The 13,207-nt window shown below is 39.8% G+C and overlaps 1 protein-coding gene across 1 annotated transcript in view; it reads right to left on the bottom strand.

The window, feature by feature from the left end:
* Window positions 1–987: 987 nt before the first annotated feature.
* The window catches only part of kif26ba (kinesin family member 26Ba), a 37,903-nt gene continuing 25,683 nt past the window's right edge, over window positions 988–13,207 (bottom strand). Inside the window, exons 10-19 of the mRNA XM_015043426.1 lie at window positions 12,120–12,299; window positions 11,719–12,029; window positions 10,267–10,927; window positions 9,252–10,168; window positions 8,375–8,610; window positions 8,103–8,237; window positions 7,800–8,014; window positions 4,533–4,798; window positions 3,195–3,345; window positions 988–1,818 (exon numbers count right to left, since the gene is read on the bottom strand). Of these exons, the coding sequence (XP_014898912.1) occupies window positions 1,670–1,818; window positions 3,195–3,345; window positions 4,533–4,798; window positions 7,800–8,014; window positions 8,103–8,237; window positions 8,375–8,610; window positions 9,252–10,168; window positions 10,267–10,927; window positions 11,719–12,029; window positions 12,120–12,299 (3,221 nt within the window). The 3' untranslated portion in view covers window positions 988–1,669. The remainder of the gene's footprint in view (window positions 1,819–3,194; window positions 3,346–4,532; window positions 4,799–7,799; window positions 8,015–8,102; window positions 8,238–8,374; window positions 8,611–9,251; window positions 10,169–10,266; window positions 10,928–11,718; window positions 12,030–12,119; window positions 12,300–13,207) is intronic.

The following is a 13,207-nucleotide window of genomic DNA, read 5'->3' as shown; positions in this document are numbered from 1 at the left end:
CATTCAATGTAAATGGAACCAGGCAGAGAGCTATGACTTTCAAGAAGTTTTCATCATAAGTGTCATAAGTGTAGTTTATTTTTATTTATTTTAGTGTTTCAACACAACGTAATCTTACTTTAATCACTTCACTGAAAATTTTATAATTCAATTTCAATACCATACTCTGTACTATTATATCTTTTCCTCGTCGCAGTTCCTTTTAAATATTTCTTTGTCGTCACACATAGCCTCTACATGGTCCCATTGTTCCCAAATAAAAAAAGAAACCTTATTAGAAAACACACACTTTTACAAATCATTCAGTTTCTTTTAGAATAGAGCAGAACAACACGGATACAAATAACGTCCAGTCACTCAGCAGCCAGTCAGTCAATGGATGCACTTAAAAGTGGATCAGAGATGGATCTTTCCACCTCCGCTCCTCTGTGACTCCGACACTTCTTTCCTTTGTGAACATGAAAAAGTGATCACATCCGTATCAGGGGACCCGAGCGGCAGGAATCCTTCTGAGTCCCGCTGATCCAAACCCAGACGTGCGTTGTTTGAGATAGAGGTCCAGGCAGAGACTGCTCCATAAATTAGATTTCTTTTTTTCCTCTGCGCTCTTACACACTGAATCTGAATTTTCCACGTCTCGCATCAGATTTTGCTTCGGTCATGTACAGCTCTGGAAAAAAAATTGTACTGAACCCCATTGAAAACCTCCTGGTTATTCCACCAAACATTGGTTTCTGAACTCTTCCTGAGGTAAAACATTAATATTGTTGTTTCTAAATAAACATGAACTTGTTTTCTTTGCATTATTTGAGGTCTGAAAGCTCTGCATCTTTTTAGTTATTTTCACCATTCCTCATTTTACTCAAACATGTCTATAAAAAGTAGAATCATAGAAACTGATCATTTTAAGTGGTCTCTTAATTTTTTTCCAGAGCTGTAATTACTCTCATTAACAAACCAATGGTAATATACTAAAACATTTTTTAAAAATCGAACTGGGAAACACCGACCCACAGAAAAACATCACACTAGGAAATTGCAAAATGAAAATTTCCGAGGACATCAATTTTTTTTTCTACACTAGCACCATACCAACGGCATGTACACAAAAAATCAGAAAGAATTGGTCGTGGTGGTGTTAGAAATGTTCTCAAGGCACTTATCTTAATCATTTCCTCTTGTCTTTCTCTCAGGGATACAATTCAGCATCTTTCTGTCGTTAAACCTCATGTACGAGTTCAGTAATGTACCTGTAAATTACATTCATCATAAGTGTAGTTTATTTTTATTTTTTAAAAATGAAAATGAACTACATGTCTGATTTCTTTTCTTCCGCCTTTTCTTTGTTGTTTTTTTGAGAAGTGGCATTTTTGTTGTCCGGTTTTCTTTTTCTCCGTACATTCTTAACTCGGTGTGTGTGGTGTTAGATGTTTCATTCAGTAATCTGCCGTTCTACGATCCCCTTCTCTTCTTTGAGTGTTTCACTCAAACACCAAAAACTTGATGTTTGCTAGTTTTCACTGTAGATCTCTCCATTCGTTCATCTGATCTGTCCCTTTGTCCATCCAGGGGAGATGCATGAGTAACGGGTTGCTCCGTCCCTACGCTCCTGTTGTCCACTGTTAGAATAATGTTCTCTCACTGTGGTCTTTCTGCGCCTCTCATCTGTCTACCGGTGTCTTGAGGACACATCAAAGCAGGTAATCATCATAAGATGGGCTTTGCAGAAGTTAACTCTGGTTTCCAGTTTGTTGGTCACCGTTTCCAGTGCCTCCAAATACTCTACTGAGTCCACGTCGTAGGGCTGCTGCAGTTCGACTGGAAAGAGGAGGAAGGAAGAATTATGTTTTTTATGTTGGCGGATTTGGTTGTTTGAGTAATTTATGTAACAATGACAACTTTTCATGCCAAATAATATTTATTACATTCAATATAACATTAGTGATGATTCATAAATGTACAATTATAATCATATAATAATTAAGCAGGGAGCTTTTAATAACCACTTGTCACATTTAAAACGGATGAAGAAAGTGAGTTCTGGTTCTTTTGCTGCGTGGTGGAAGAGGAAAACAACATTTAAAGCATCTCTTGTATTGTGTAATTAAAGTTTGGCTAAATAAAAGTTGATCATTCAAAGCATTAGTTATTATAATCATTCTTTTTAAAAAAAGCATAAAAGGGGAATTTCAACTGTATTTCTTAACCAAAAGCCAACTAAATGCTTTGTGAATAAAAATATTTGTGTATATGGAACAATTCACTGCTTGAACTATTTGTAGTTTAGTTAGGAATTTATAATGTAAACATCATATTGTAATAACATTTTCTCATTTTTCTGTCCATCTGAAAATGCAAAAGTATGACAACAAGTCTACCAAAATATTAATATTGTCCTCCATCTAAGCCAGGAGTTTCGACCTAATTTTGATGTTTACATCGAGATCATGAATGTAAACAAAGAGCCAGTTGTGGCAAAATGTATTGATAGAACTACCCATTAAAGTGTTAAAATATAAATAAATATGTATTTCTGCACTTCTTAAAGTTAAACATCTTTTCACATTAATGTAATTTGACAGCATGCAGATAAAAACTCCTGTGATTTGATTGGTAAAATAACATTTAAGTACACAACTGTTTTCTTGAAGGCTCTAAATAAGTGTTTTTCTAGAGGGCCACATAAAAAGCTATGGTGGGCTGGATTTCGGTCCCGGGACTTCAGTTTGACACATGTGACCCAAGTTAACAGCTTTTCTTGGGACTGAAACTTTTATTCAATGTTATTCCAACATAAAGTAGGAAACTTGAGCCTAAATCATGAAACTCCAACATAAAACTGTTGTTTTCAACAGTAAACAGAAAATATTAACAGATGTTATGCTGATAGAAAACTACTAATGAAGGTTCAGCAACAAAAGCTACCAGAGCTGCTTCTCTACCCAGAAATATTCTCTATTTCTAAAGTGTTTTTTGCAGAGGGTGTGTAGAGAAAATGAAGGAAGCAGTCTAGACTAAAATATGGCTAAACTATAAAGTTGAATAGTAAATGAGGCTAATAAATGTGCGTGATAAATGATTGGATTAATACATTCATTGCTGACAAATGAGCTCTTAACAGCCTCCTTTAACCAGCTGCCGACGTCTTATCTCCTCTCTCACACACATCATGTTCCCTGATGTGCTACACTTACACTCAGCTGTCCATTTGTGTGGCTCTAGCATCAAGTGCTGTTTGGTTTGCTCCAGTTCTTTCTTCAGACACTGGTACTTGGCTCTGACTTCACTGATTCGCTGCTGGCGGTGCTCCAACACACGCAGCCTGGCGCTGACAAACACACCCTCCTGTCACACACAAACAGAGAAAGTGCCAGCAGAGTGAAAGGGTTTTATTTACCTTTACATTTCCAGAGGAGCAACTTGCAAGGCACTTTCAGCAGGACCGTGTTTAACATTCACACGGCTGCACACATTCACCCCTCATCGATTCCCAGTTGGACCACAGTCGGGTATGTGGGACACAGAGCCGCTTCGCTGGACCAGTTGGGGGTTAAGTGGCTTTCTTAAGGCCGCTGCAGGGAAAATCTATCTTTCATGCTATTTTCTCCTCCTTCTTTTCCAAAGCTCACCACTCTTTCCCCCTTGAATACACAGAGACTTAACAATGGAAACCCAAAAACCGGCACTGTGCATATTTTTGCAATAATTTCCCAAGTTGCAGTCCGTTCCGCAAATCCCTCTTACATCAGGAAGACTCCACATTGCTTATGGTGTGTTGTGAATACTTCATATTGTAAAAAATAATTTCTTCTTTCTATCTCAGTGTTTTTTCCTCTCTTCCGATTCTCTTTTCAATGCAGAATATTACCAAGTGTTTTTGGCTTTTTTTTAGAGCAAATGTTTTTGTACACTTGAAATAAACATTTTACCTGATACAGGAGCTTGTTTCTCAATATTGATTAAAAATATTAAGGAATAAATATATAAATATTTCACTTATAGCAAAATGAAATAATCTGTCAGAGCCAGAGCTGCTTCTAAAAACAGTGCAAAAACCAGCTGTTTTTGGCATTAAGTTAATGTTTTTTTTGGAGTCGTCCTGATTATTAATTCACTTTGCCTTTACCTAGCAACCTTGGCCTGGGTCAACCCGTTACCTAGCAACACAAATGCAATTCGGGCACGTTTGGTCAGCTGGTTTTACTGCTGTATTCTCTATAAAATGGCTGAATTATTGTTGTTTGTGCAGAAGGCTCCACTTTTGCTTTTCAAAGAGTTTGCCATTTAGCCATTTTCACATGAAAGTGTAAACATTGAATGGCCAGCAGCAGCTGTTTTGGATTTAAAGTTATAAGAAACCTCAAAATAGGCAGAACTGAGCAGGATGAAGTCTCATTATCTAAGAATGATTTTGTGTGGAAAAAGGTAATAAACATGTTTCGTTTGGTTCATATCTTAACCTGTTTAAGGAAGCAAAATATGTCACCTTTAAGCTCTCTGTACCATCTTCTCAAATCTATAGTGAACCATACCTTGCTCCCTCCTTTGTCCCTTCTCTTCTGCAGTCGCTCCACATCGTCGATCTCGTACACTTTGATCTCAATGGTTTCTGTGGATGCAGCCACACCGCGGTGGTTTGAGGACACAGGAGGCCCCAGTGGGCCGTCCACCCAGCATGCACCTGGGCTGGAGGAGGAGGACGAGGAGGAGGTGATGGCTTGTTTGGAGGAGCGCTGAGAAGGTGACGAAGAAGAGGAGTCCAGGGTCAGAGCTGGGATCAGACGTCGCCGCTGGAGGCCTGTAAGAAGAGACAGGAGTGAGTATTTACAGGTGTAGAAAAACAATTTGATCGAACAAATATTTGTTTATTATACCTTTACAAAGAATCAAATACTTAAATAAATAACTCTATTCCTACCCAGCCGGGTTTTTTTTATTTAAAATGTATGTGATTATATTAATTTGCAATGCTAAAATTGATTTAAAAACCATTTTCTATCAAATAAGCTACAATTAAACCAATTTTTAAGTTAAATATATTTTTTTAAAGAGATGTATTTGGAAATGTATCTATAATATACCCATGTTTAGTATAGTTCTTCTAATCAAATCAAAATACAGGGAAAAGTCAAATTTAGCATCACCATGAAACCCAGCTGCTCATCCTGACAGGCTGCATTTGTTATTTCCCTGTTTGCTTCAACTGTATTCCACCCAAAATCATATTTTTCACTGAAATAATAAAAAATAAAGGAAGTAGTGGTTCTTAAAAACATTGGAAACATGTAATGTTCCTCCCACTTCCCAAGTCTACACTTTTCTGTGTAAATCTTATATGAAATACACATGAATTGAGGTTTGTGATTGTGAGGGACAAATTGCAAAAATAGCTATTGATTCTGTATTTTTGCAGAATATACATAGCAATCACTGGAGATGGGCAGTGATATGATGGGATTCATTTGGATTTTCATTTTAGAAATGTTATTCTATTTATTTCCCTAATCCAATGTGTTTGTTTTGTAATTTTGACAAATTCAGGCGAGGAGATTGTAACAAGGTTTTATTTTAACAATATTTTAAGTGTGAAGTTGGTCAAAATTAGTTTATTTATTATTTGAATGTATATTGTTTAGTCAGGAAATTGTTTTTTCAGACATTTATTGTCATGCTGCTCTTGACAGTTGGTGGTTACTATAGCAACCAGCTCCTCCTCCTTTTTCTGTTGCTGTTTGTTTACAAGTATTATATTTTCACATATATTTTAGACAAATTTAATAATGTATAGTGTTTCATAAGTAATTTTGCTACCTTTGGTGTGTTTTTAACCATTATCGTTATTAATGTTGCCTGTTTTAACTATGTTTAATTTTACAATTGCTAACTGCTCATTTTGAGCTATTATTCTGTAGTTTAGTGTTATTTATTATATTTTATTTAATGCATAGGGACAGAAGCTGCTGAACTGATGTTAACCACCAACTTGATTTCCTCTTTTCTTACAATATACAGTGAATCTGAGTGTATCTGTCCTGAAGTCGACCTACTGGACTCGAGACGAACAGAAGGGTTTCTCTGATATGCAGAGAAACTGAGGAGGGAAGGTGTCAGTCAAATATTGAGCAATAATTTGTCTGTATTTTGAGTTGTAGACTAAATATTATAATCACAGACTTTCCATTGAAAGCCTAAGAAAAGAAAGGAGAGATAAGATGCTAAGATAGAGGAAAGCAGTGGTTTTAATATGATTTTCCCGCTGGCTTTGGTCTCAGTTCAGCCCAAAGGTCAAGCAGAGACATTTGTATTTCATTAGGACGCAGGACGGAGGGTCAAGAAAATTGATTAAAAAAAAAAAAGGAATCCAATCAAATGGCAATCAGGCACAAAAAGAGATTGAGCTGGTGGTGGAATGAAAATGTCTTTTTTTATCATTTTACACAAAATTCACTTTCCTCCATCAAGGCAGTCCTTTGTGCGACACCCTGAAAGCACATTGACTCTTTTTGTAACAGAATCTGTTGGGGTTAAACCAAAATAAATCCAGATTTTATGCTGAATATTCGGAAGGTGAGACCGTACACACTGGGAATGAAAGGCTAATTCCAGTTTAAATCAATAATCAGTCTCGCAGCAGACAAGGCTGCCTCTTTCCAATCTGATTTCATGCACACAGCCACCCTAATGCTGAAGCAGAAGAGAGTCATTTGGCAGGTACATTAGCAAGCTCTTTGTGTTAGATTCTGGTGAATATATATTCATTACAGCCTACACCGCCACGTTCCCTTTTACCATTTCACAGATGGCTGGTCAGGGTCACCTTTCCTACCTGGCTCCTCCTTCAGACAGCTTTCTGCTCTTTTTGCTTGTCTGTTCACTTTTTCATGCCTGTTTTTTTTGGGTGTTTCTGTCATCATTATTAGTTTTTCTCATCTTCTTTGATATCCTTTGACTTTTTAGTGTGATTTGCAAGCTGAAATTGGCTGGAAATTTTTCTTTTCAGCTTATCTCCATTATAATTTCATTTGGCAGTGAGTTTGTGGTAATTTCTTGTCTTCTATTCAGTTTCTAATTATATCTTAATGGAAATTACCCATACAGGCAGCTCCCTTAATACCACAGGGTGGATGAAGGGTCACGAGATACTGATGAAACAAAGCTGGTCTGAATTCATTATTAACCAAAGTAATCCTACTACATTGGGAGTTTTTTGTGATGGTGATGTATTAGAGGTGACCTTGAACAGGTTAGGATAAGTCTGTTGTCTATCCAAAACATGTTCATTATATATTTTTGCACAAAATAATTCTTGGATAATAAGATTTTCATCTGGTTGGCTCAGGATGAGCTGTTTTAGGGAATCTTGTCTTTTTAAATCCAAATAAGCTGCTACTGGCCATGACCCCCAACTCAACATTTACACTCACACATGAAAATGGCTGCAAATAGATGCATACTATACAACCATACATCTTTGAAAAACAAAAGTAGAGCCTTCCACATAAAGAACAAAAATGCAGCAACTGGTTTCTGGATGGTAAGTCAACAACAAAGCTCTTCTTTTTTCCAGCAGCCATTGTACAGCACATACTGTACTATACCCAGCTGACCAAATGTACTGGAAATAGCTTATTTTATAAACATCAAAAAACAGTAACTTATTATCCTAAAAACAGCTGGGTGGTTCTCTTTAAGCATGTGGGCTGTTTTTAGAAGCAGATCAGGCCAAAACGGAAGAATAAAATTTACAAAATGTGAATTTTGGATAAAGATCCCTTTTAATAAATATGTGAAACTGCAACCTGAGTTGCTCCTGCTCTTCTTGCTGCTCTTGGAGCTCCGTCGGGAGGAGGTGGTGGCTGAGCTGTGCTCACTGAGTGAGTCTGGAGCCGAGGAAGTGCTTCCTGTGTTCTCACTACTGTCTCTTAGCATGCTCTCGTAACCACTGCTGCCTCCGCTGTGGTAAAACAGGGCAGTTTTCCCCATAGCTGGGGGCAGTTCTCCACTCAGTACACTGCTGTTGGAGACAAAGAAACAATCCAGTTAAGATAAAAAAATAAATACATATTTGGAAAATCAAGACTTGACTTCACTGTTCACTTTACCTGTTGTCACTTGCATGGCCGCTGCTGCAGCGGTGCGGTTTCCTCGGGGCTGTGATTTTGCTGTAAGGAGAGGGGAGTGTTTGCACCACAGCTGCCCTCTCCTCTCCCAGGTTATCGCCACATGCTCCACCTCCACTGAGAAAAACAAGTCAAGAAGCAAGATACAAAATAAAACATGAACAGATTAGTAACAGAAATATTTGTTTTGTTTATAGCAAGATGGAAAACAGTGTGACAGCAGCTTCAACAAAATGAAATAAAAACAAATTCACCTCACTGCTGCTGCAGGTCCTTTTTCCTCGGCTCGATCTGTGCTTCCTCCCTGGACGTGGCCCCTAGAGCGGGATCCTGCACTTCCCTGGAGGAGCTCTGAGATTCTGCTGTTGACTGCCCGCAGAGGCAGTTTGGCTGTTAGACTTCCCCCCCTACTGCGGCTCAGGGACTGGGTCGACCACGATCCAGGGGCAGATCCTTGCTGCTGCTGCTGAACGGGGGCCTGGACTGAGTTCTAGGGTTTATTCGTTAAAGAAAAGCAACATCACATCATCAGCTCAATGGTTCACATGTGAGTTGGTAGAGAAGTTGGATCCCTTTCTATTTTAGGGTGCATTCACACCAGCCCTGTTTAATCCGCTTTCTATTTTTAATTATTGTTTGTTAGCCTAGAAACCTGTTTGGGAGGTTTAGATGCACAATTGGACTAACTCTAGACCACATAAAAACCTCAGTCTTGGTTCGGTTGAAGTGAAATCTGACACGGTATGAATGCATATGTGAACGCCAAGCAAACCAGAAGCCACTCCAAAAGCAGGAAGTAAACTATAGCGCAGGGCATTCTGGGTAAATATGACCAAAACAAACCAGCAAGTCTAGCTAGAGAAATGCCTTGTGGTCTTTTTTGTTACTAAAAACAAAAGAGAAATCCTACAACTGCTAAAAAAATACTGTTGTTTCCTTCTTGGTGTAGCGCCCCCCACAGGCAAGGAGGGAAACAAGTTTCTCCAAAGACTTTGGTTTGTTTGACACAGTGCAGCGTGAAAGAAAACTGCAACAGCAGAAAATGTAACAAATGTTGTAATTTTGGTCCCCAAAAGAGCCGAGCCAACTGGACTGTCAGGTGTGAAAACACCCTTAGAGGCAGTTCCTTACCTTTCCATTCGGGGGGAGGCTGGAGCTGCGGCTGCTAGTCTGGGTTAAAGACTTGGTGGAGAAGCTCAGAGTCTTGGTGCTGGATGCAGAGAGACTCCTAGATTTAGGACCGCTGGTCATAAGCAATTTACTGACTGCCGAGATCTTTGACTGGCCACTGCTCTTGGCTGGTGACTGTGGAGCACTGTTTGGACTACTGCCTCCACTGAAACTGGGACTGCTGGGGTTCCCAATGGGCGACGATACTGAGCCGGTCCGGGTGATGCTGCGACCAGTGCGAGGCATGGTGGAGTCCCCTCTGACTCCTCCTGCCCCCCTAAGGCTCTCACCTCTCTCCAGGGAAAAGCAGTCATAGTGGTGGGAGCCACTGTGCGAGCCGTGGACTCTGCCAAGGGAGTTTGTTCGGTTGGCCAGTTGTTCTAACTTGGCACTGAAGAGTCTGCTACTGTCGATGCTGGAACCGCGCTGTCTGGTGATCCCTGAATTATCTGTAGAGCTGCTTAGTGATGACACACCATGAGTGGGTTGGGGGAGAGGACTGGCTGCCCTGTTTCTCTGGTCAAGGCTGGACTTTCGTACTGGTGGAAGAGGTGGGATTCCTCCCTTCTTGTGGGAGAACAATCCCTGTTTTCCTTTGGATCCTAAGCGTTCAAGTGTGGCACGGGGACTGCAGGGTGTTGAATTGGTGACTCCAAGGTTGCGGTACTCTGTTCCACTTTCTAAGCCATCGTGGTGGTTGAGTCGGTGCCAGCCGCGGGGAAGACTCGCTGTGCGGTGGATATCTGGGCTGCAGATACCAGTCAAACATTCCCCTTGGACAGCAACAGTGATCATCTCGCAACCGTCCACGACTCTCTTGAAGGAGTCTAGAGAGGAAACCACTTCACCGCCTGATCCAGAGCTACTGTGATCCCCACCTAAGGAGAGAGTTCACATGAAAATGAACTCAAAATAATAAAGAAATAATACAAGCTAAATATATTTTGCTTGAGGACAATATCTGCTTGTTTCTTACCGTCCTTGCAAAAGTCCCTTCCATGGCTCTTTAAAGGCTCTACTTCCCTTTTTTCTGGCTTCACTTCACAGATAAGTTCTCTAGGCCTTCCTTCCTCCATTCCACGTTTCAACCAAGGGTCTTCAAAGTTGATCTCACTGGAGATGGAGGCTAAAATTTCAGCTTTAGCTTTCCCTGTGTCTTTCATTAAAGCCGTCTTTATTGGGGAGGAGAAGATTGTGGGCTCATGTATAATCATGGGTTTGACAACCATGCAAGGGTGAACACTTATTGTAGTCTTGAAAGGGGAAACATTTCCAGGCCCAGGCAGAATCTGAATGTTAGTTTTCGCCATAGATGGTGGCAGTTTTCTCTGCCTGTCTCTGTTTGGAGTCCCTTTATCCGACGCCTTCTCTGACAGAACCAGCTCTCCTTCCAGACTGCCTCTTCTTGAGCTTCCCCCGCTCCCACATCCATCCAAAATCTCAACTTCAAAGCTTTGCCTGGCTTCAGAATCAGCCAGTGCCTCCCCTTGCTGACTCTGAGACTGGCTGAAGCTGTGCAGAGACTGATCTGCTTCGCTGCACATGCTGAGATCGCTCATCCAAGAGGACATGGGTGATCCGGAGTTTGACATCCCTGTGGCTAAAGTTTCGCCAGTCCGCAACTTGGCCATCGCCACCTGCAACAGTGAGCAACACAGTCAGGCATCCAGAAATCCAACATGCAGTGATAAATGCTTTAGTTTACTACAGTGTCTGTCAATAGTATTCACGTCTTTTAGGCTTTTGTTACACTGCAACTACAACTTCTTTGTATTTTATTGGGATTTTATGTCATACACACTCTGACAAAGTTATTTTTAAATGGAAGGAAATGTAAGTTTTACACAGACTGGAACTCTTACTCATTCTTCTTTCTAAGGTAAATCTGGTACATGACTTTTAGATGGAGTTTTATTTCAACAACTGCTTTCCTTTTGCCACTGCTCTCTAAAACACTCGGAGCTGTGAAGTAAACAGTAAACATTTGATCTTTGCAGCCCCTCCAGAGTTACTATGGATCTCTTGGCTGCTTTTCTGATTAAAGTTATCTTTGCCCTGTGTGAATTTTGGTAGCTTTGCAGTTTTGCTACATTGTTTCCATGTTCAGATGATGGATTGATGTTGAAATTACTGTTTTAGAAGCTGGTTTACTTCTCCTCAGATCATTTCTGGAACCAATTGGCTAAAGTCATTGGTAAAAAATTAGAATACCACATATTTATTGCCTTTGACTTCAGTATTATGCACTACCTTGTGCTGGTCTATCCTGAAAAATGCTAATGATATACACTTTAGGTTGTTGTGACCAAACAACATTGTTTGCTTTAAATGCTTTAAAAGTTGAAGGATAACATGTGAATAGTTTTGCAAAGCACTGTAAGTCTGCTTCAGCCCTCGCCAAAATAAAAAGCCAAACAGTCCCACCAACCTCTGCCATTGCCACCACATCCTTAACCCCTGTGTTTGCTGCAATTCCTGAAGACAGGTGGTAACTTTCCATTGCTCCATCTAAAGCAGCGTCACCGCTAATGCCGATGGGTTGAGGTTCTAAAGCGAAGGCAGCTTCAGAGCCACAGTCACTGTTAAAGCTGATGATGCTCACTGGACGACAGACCAAGCTCCGGTCTTCAACAAGACCTGTAGCAACAATGTCCTCTTCATCTCTGCAGGCCGTGGTGTAAACTACATCATCCTCCCCAGGGAGAAGAATCCCACTTCCTCCTACAGATGCTGCTGCAGCTAAGGTTTTGGAAGGAAGAGAAAAACTTAATGTTTCAAGCATATCCATCAGTCACTGGTGTCTAATGTTCATGTGGTATATGTCATTACCATCTTTATGTGTGTCCAGAGGTATCGGTGGGACGTCGTCATCGCAGAGTGTCTCAGCTGAACCCAGGCTGGCAGAGAGGGATGCGGTTGGCTCTCGGACTTGTGGGCTCATCCCTGCAGGAGAAGTCCTGGACAGCAGCGACTCTGTGGAGGAGCGGCCACTGTCTGCAGCCAAACTGTCTGCAGAGTCACAGGAGCACAGTTAGCATTGAAATTAAATCTGTTTTCCAAGTTCGGAAAGCATACATTGAAGTATTTGGGAAATCTGCTACATTTATCTGTTATAAGCTACTATTCAGAGATGGGTAGAGTACCCAAAAATTGGGCTCAAGTAGGAGTAGCACTACTTAAACATATTGTTATGTAAAAGTAAAAGTAGCTGTCTAAGAAATTACTAAAGAGTAAGAAAATGTCTGTGCCTCTATTAGATTCTGCACAGACATGTTAAAAAAATTGCTACATCTCAGTCTAAACAGCATTACATTGCTTTGCTCTTCTGCATTTTTCTTTTTCCTACTTTGAAGTGGCCAGGAAGAGATATTAATATGTTGCTTTGCTTATTTTTATGTTTTGTTCTGTAAAGTTATCCTTAAAATAAAGTACTGCAAAAAGAGCAAGAAAGTATTTGGTAAAAAGGCTACTCAAATACTGGAAAACTGGTCGAAACATGAATTACTGAATATTTAAAAATTCAGTCAAAATACTTTTTTCTTAATAAAATTCTTTCATTATAAAACTTTAGCAGAAACTGCAGGTGTGTGTCTGTGTCTGGTGAATTTTTGGTTAAATTAAGTTTGTTTTTCACTACTTGACGTTGCTCAGTGGTATCCAGAAATTTTACTCAAGTAATTGTAGTGATACTTCAAAGTAAAGTTACATAAGTAAACATAATTAATTACTACCCAATTCAGCCACTACTTATATGTAATGTGCTTTAAGCTTGAATAAAAAGAAAATGGAAAAGATTTTGGGTATATCTCATACTCATGATTAAAATGCAATAAATTTATCTCACAGTGACATATTATCATCAGGTAATTTTCAAATGTTTAAGGATATATATATATATATATATATATATATATATA

This window comes from Poecilia latipinna, unplaced genomic scaffold, assembly GCF_001443285.1.
Source record: "Poecilia latipinna isolate Pla-1442-1.1 unplaced genomic scaffold, P_latipinna-1.0 Scaffold630, whole genome shotgun sequence".
Classification (NCBI taxonomy): Eukaryota; Metazoa; Chordata; class Actinopteri; order Cyprinodontiformes; family Poeciliidae; genus Poecilia; species Poecilia latipinna.
The sequence above is the reverse complement of the archived record's forward strand: the minus strand, read 5'-3'. Positions and strand labels throughout refer to the sequence as shown.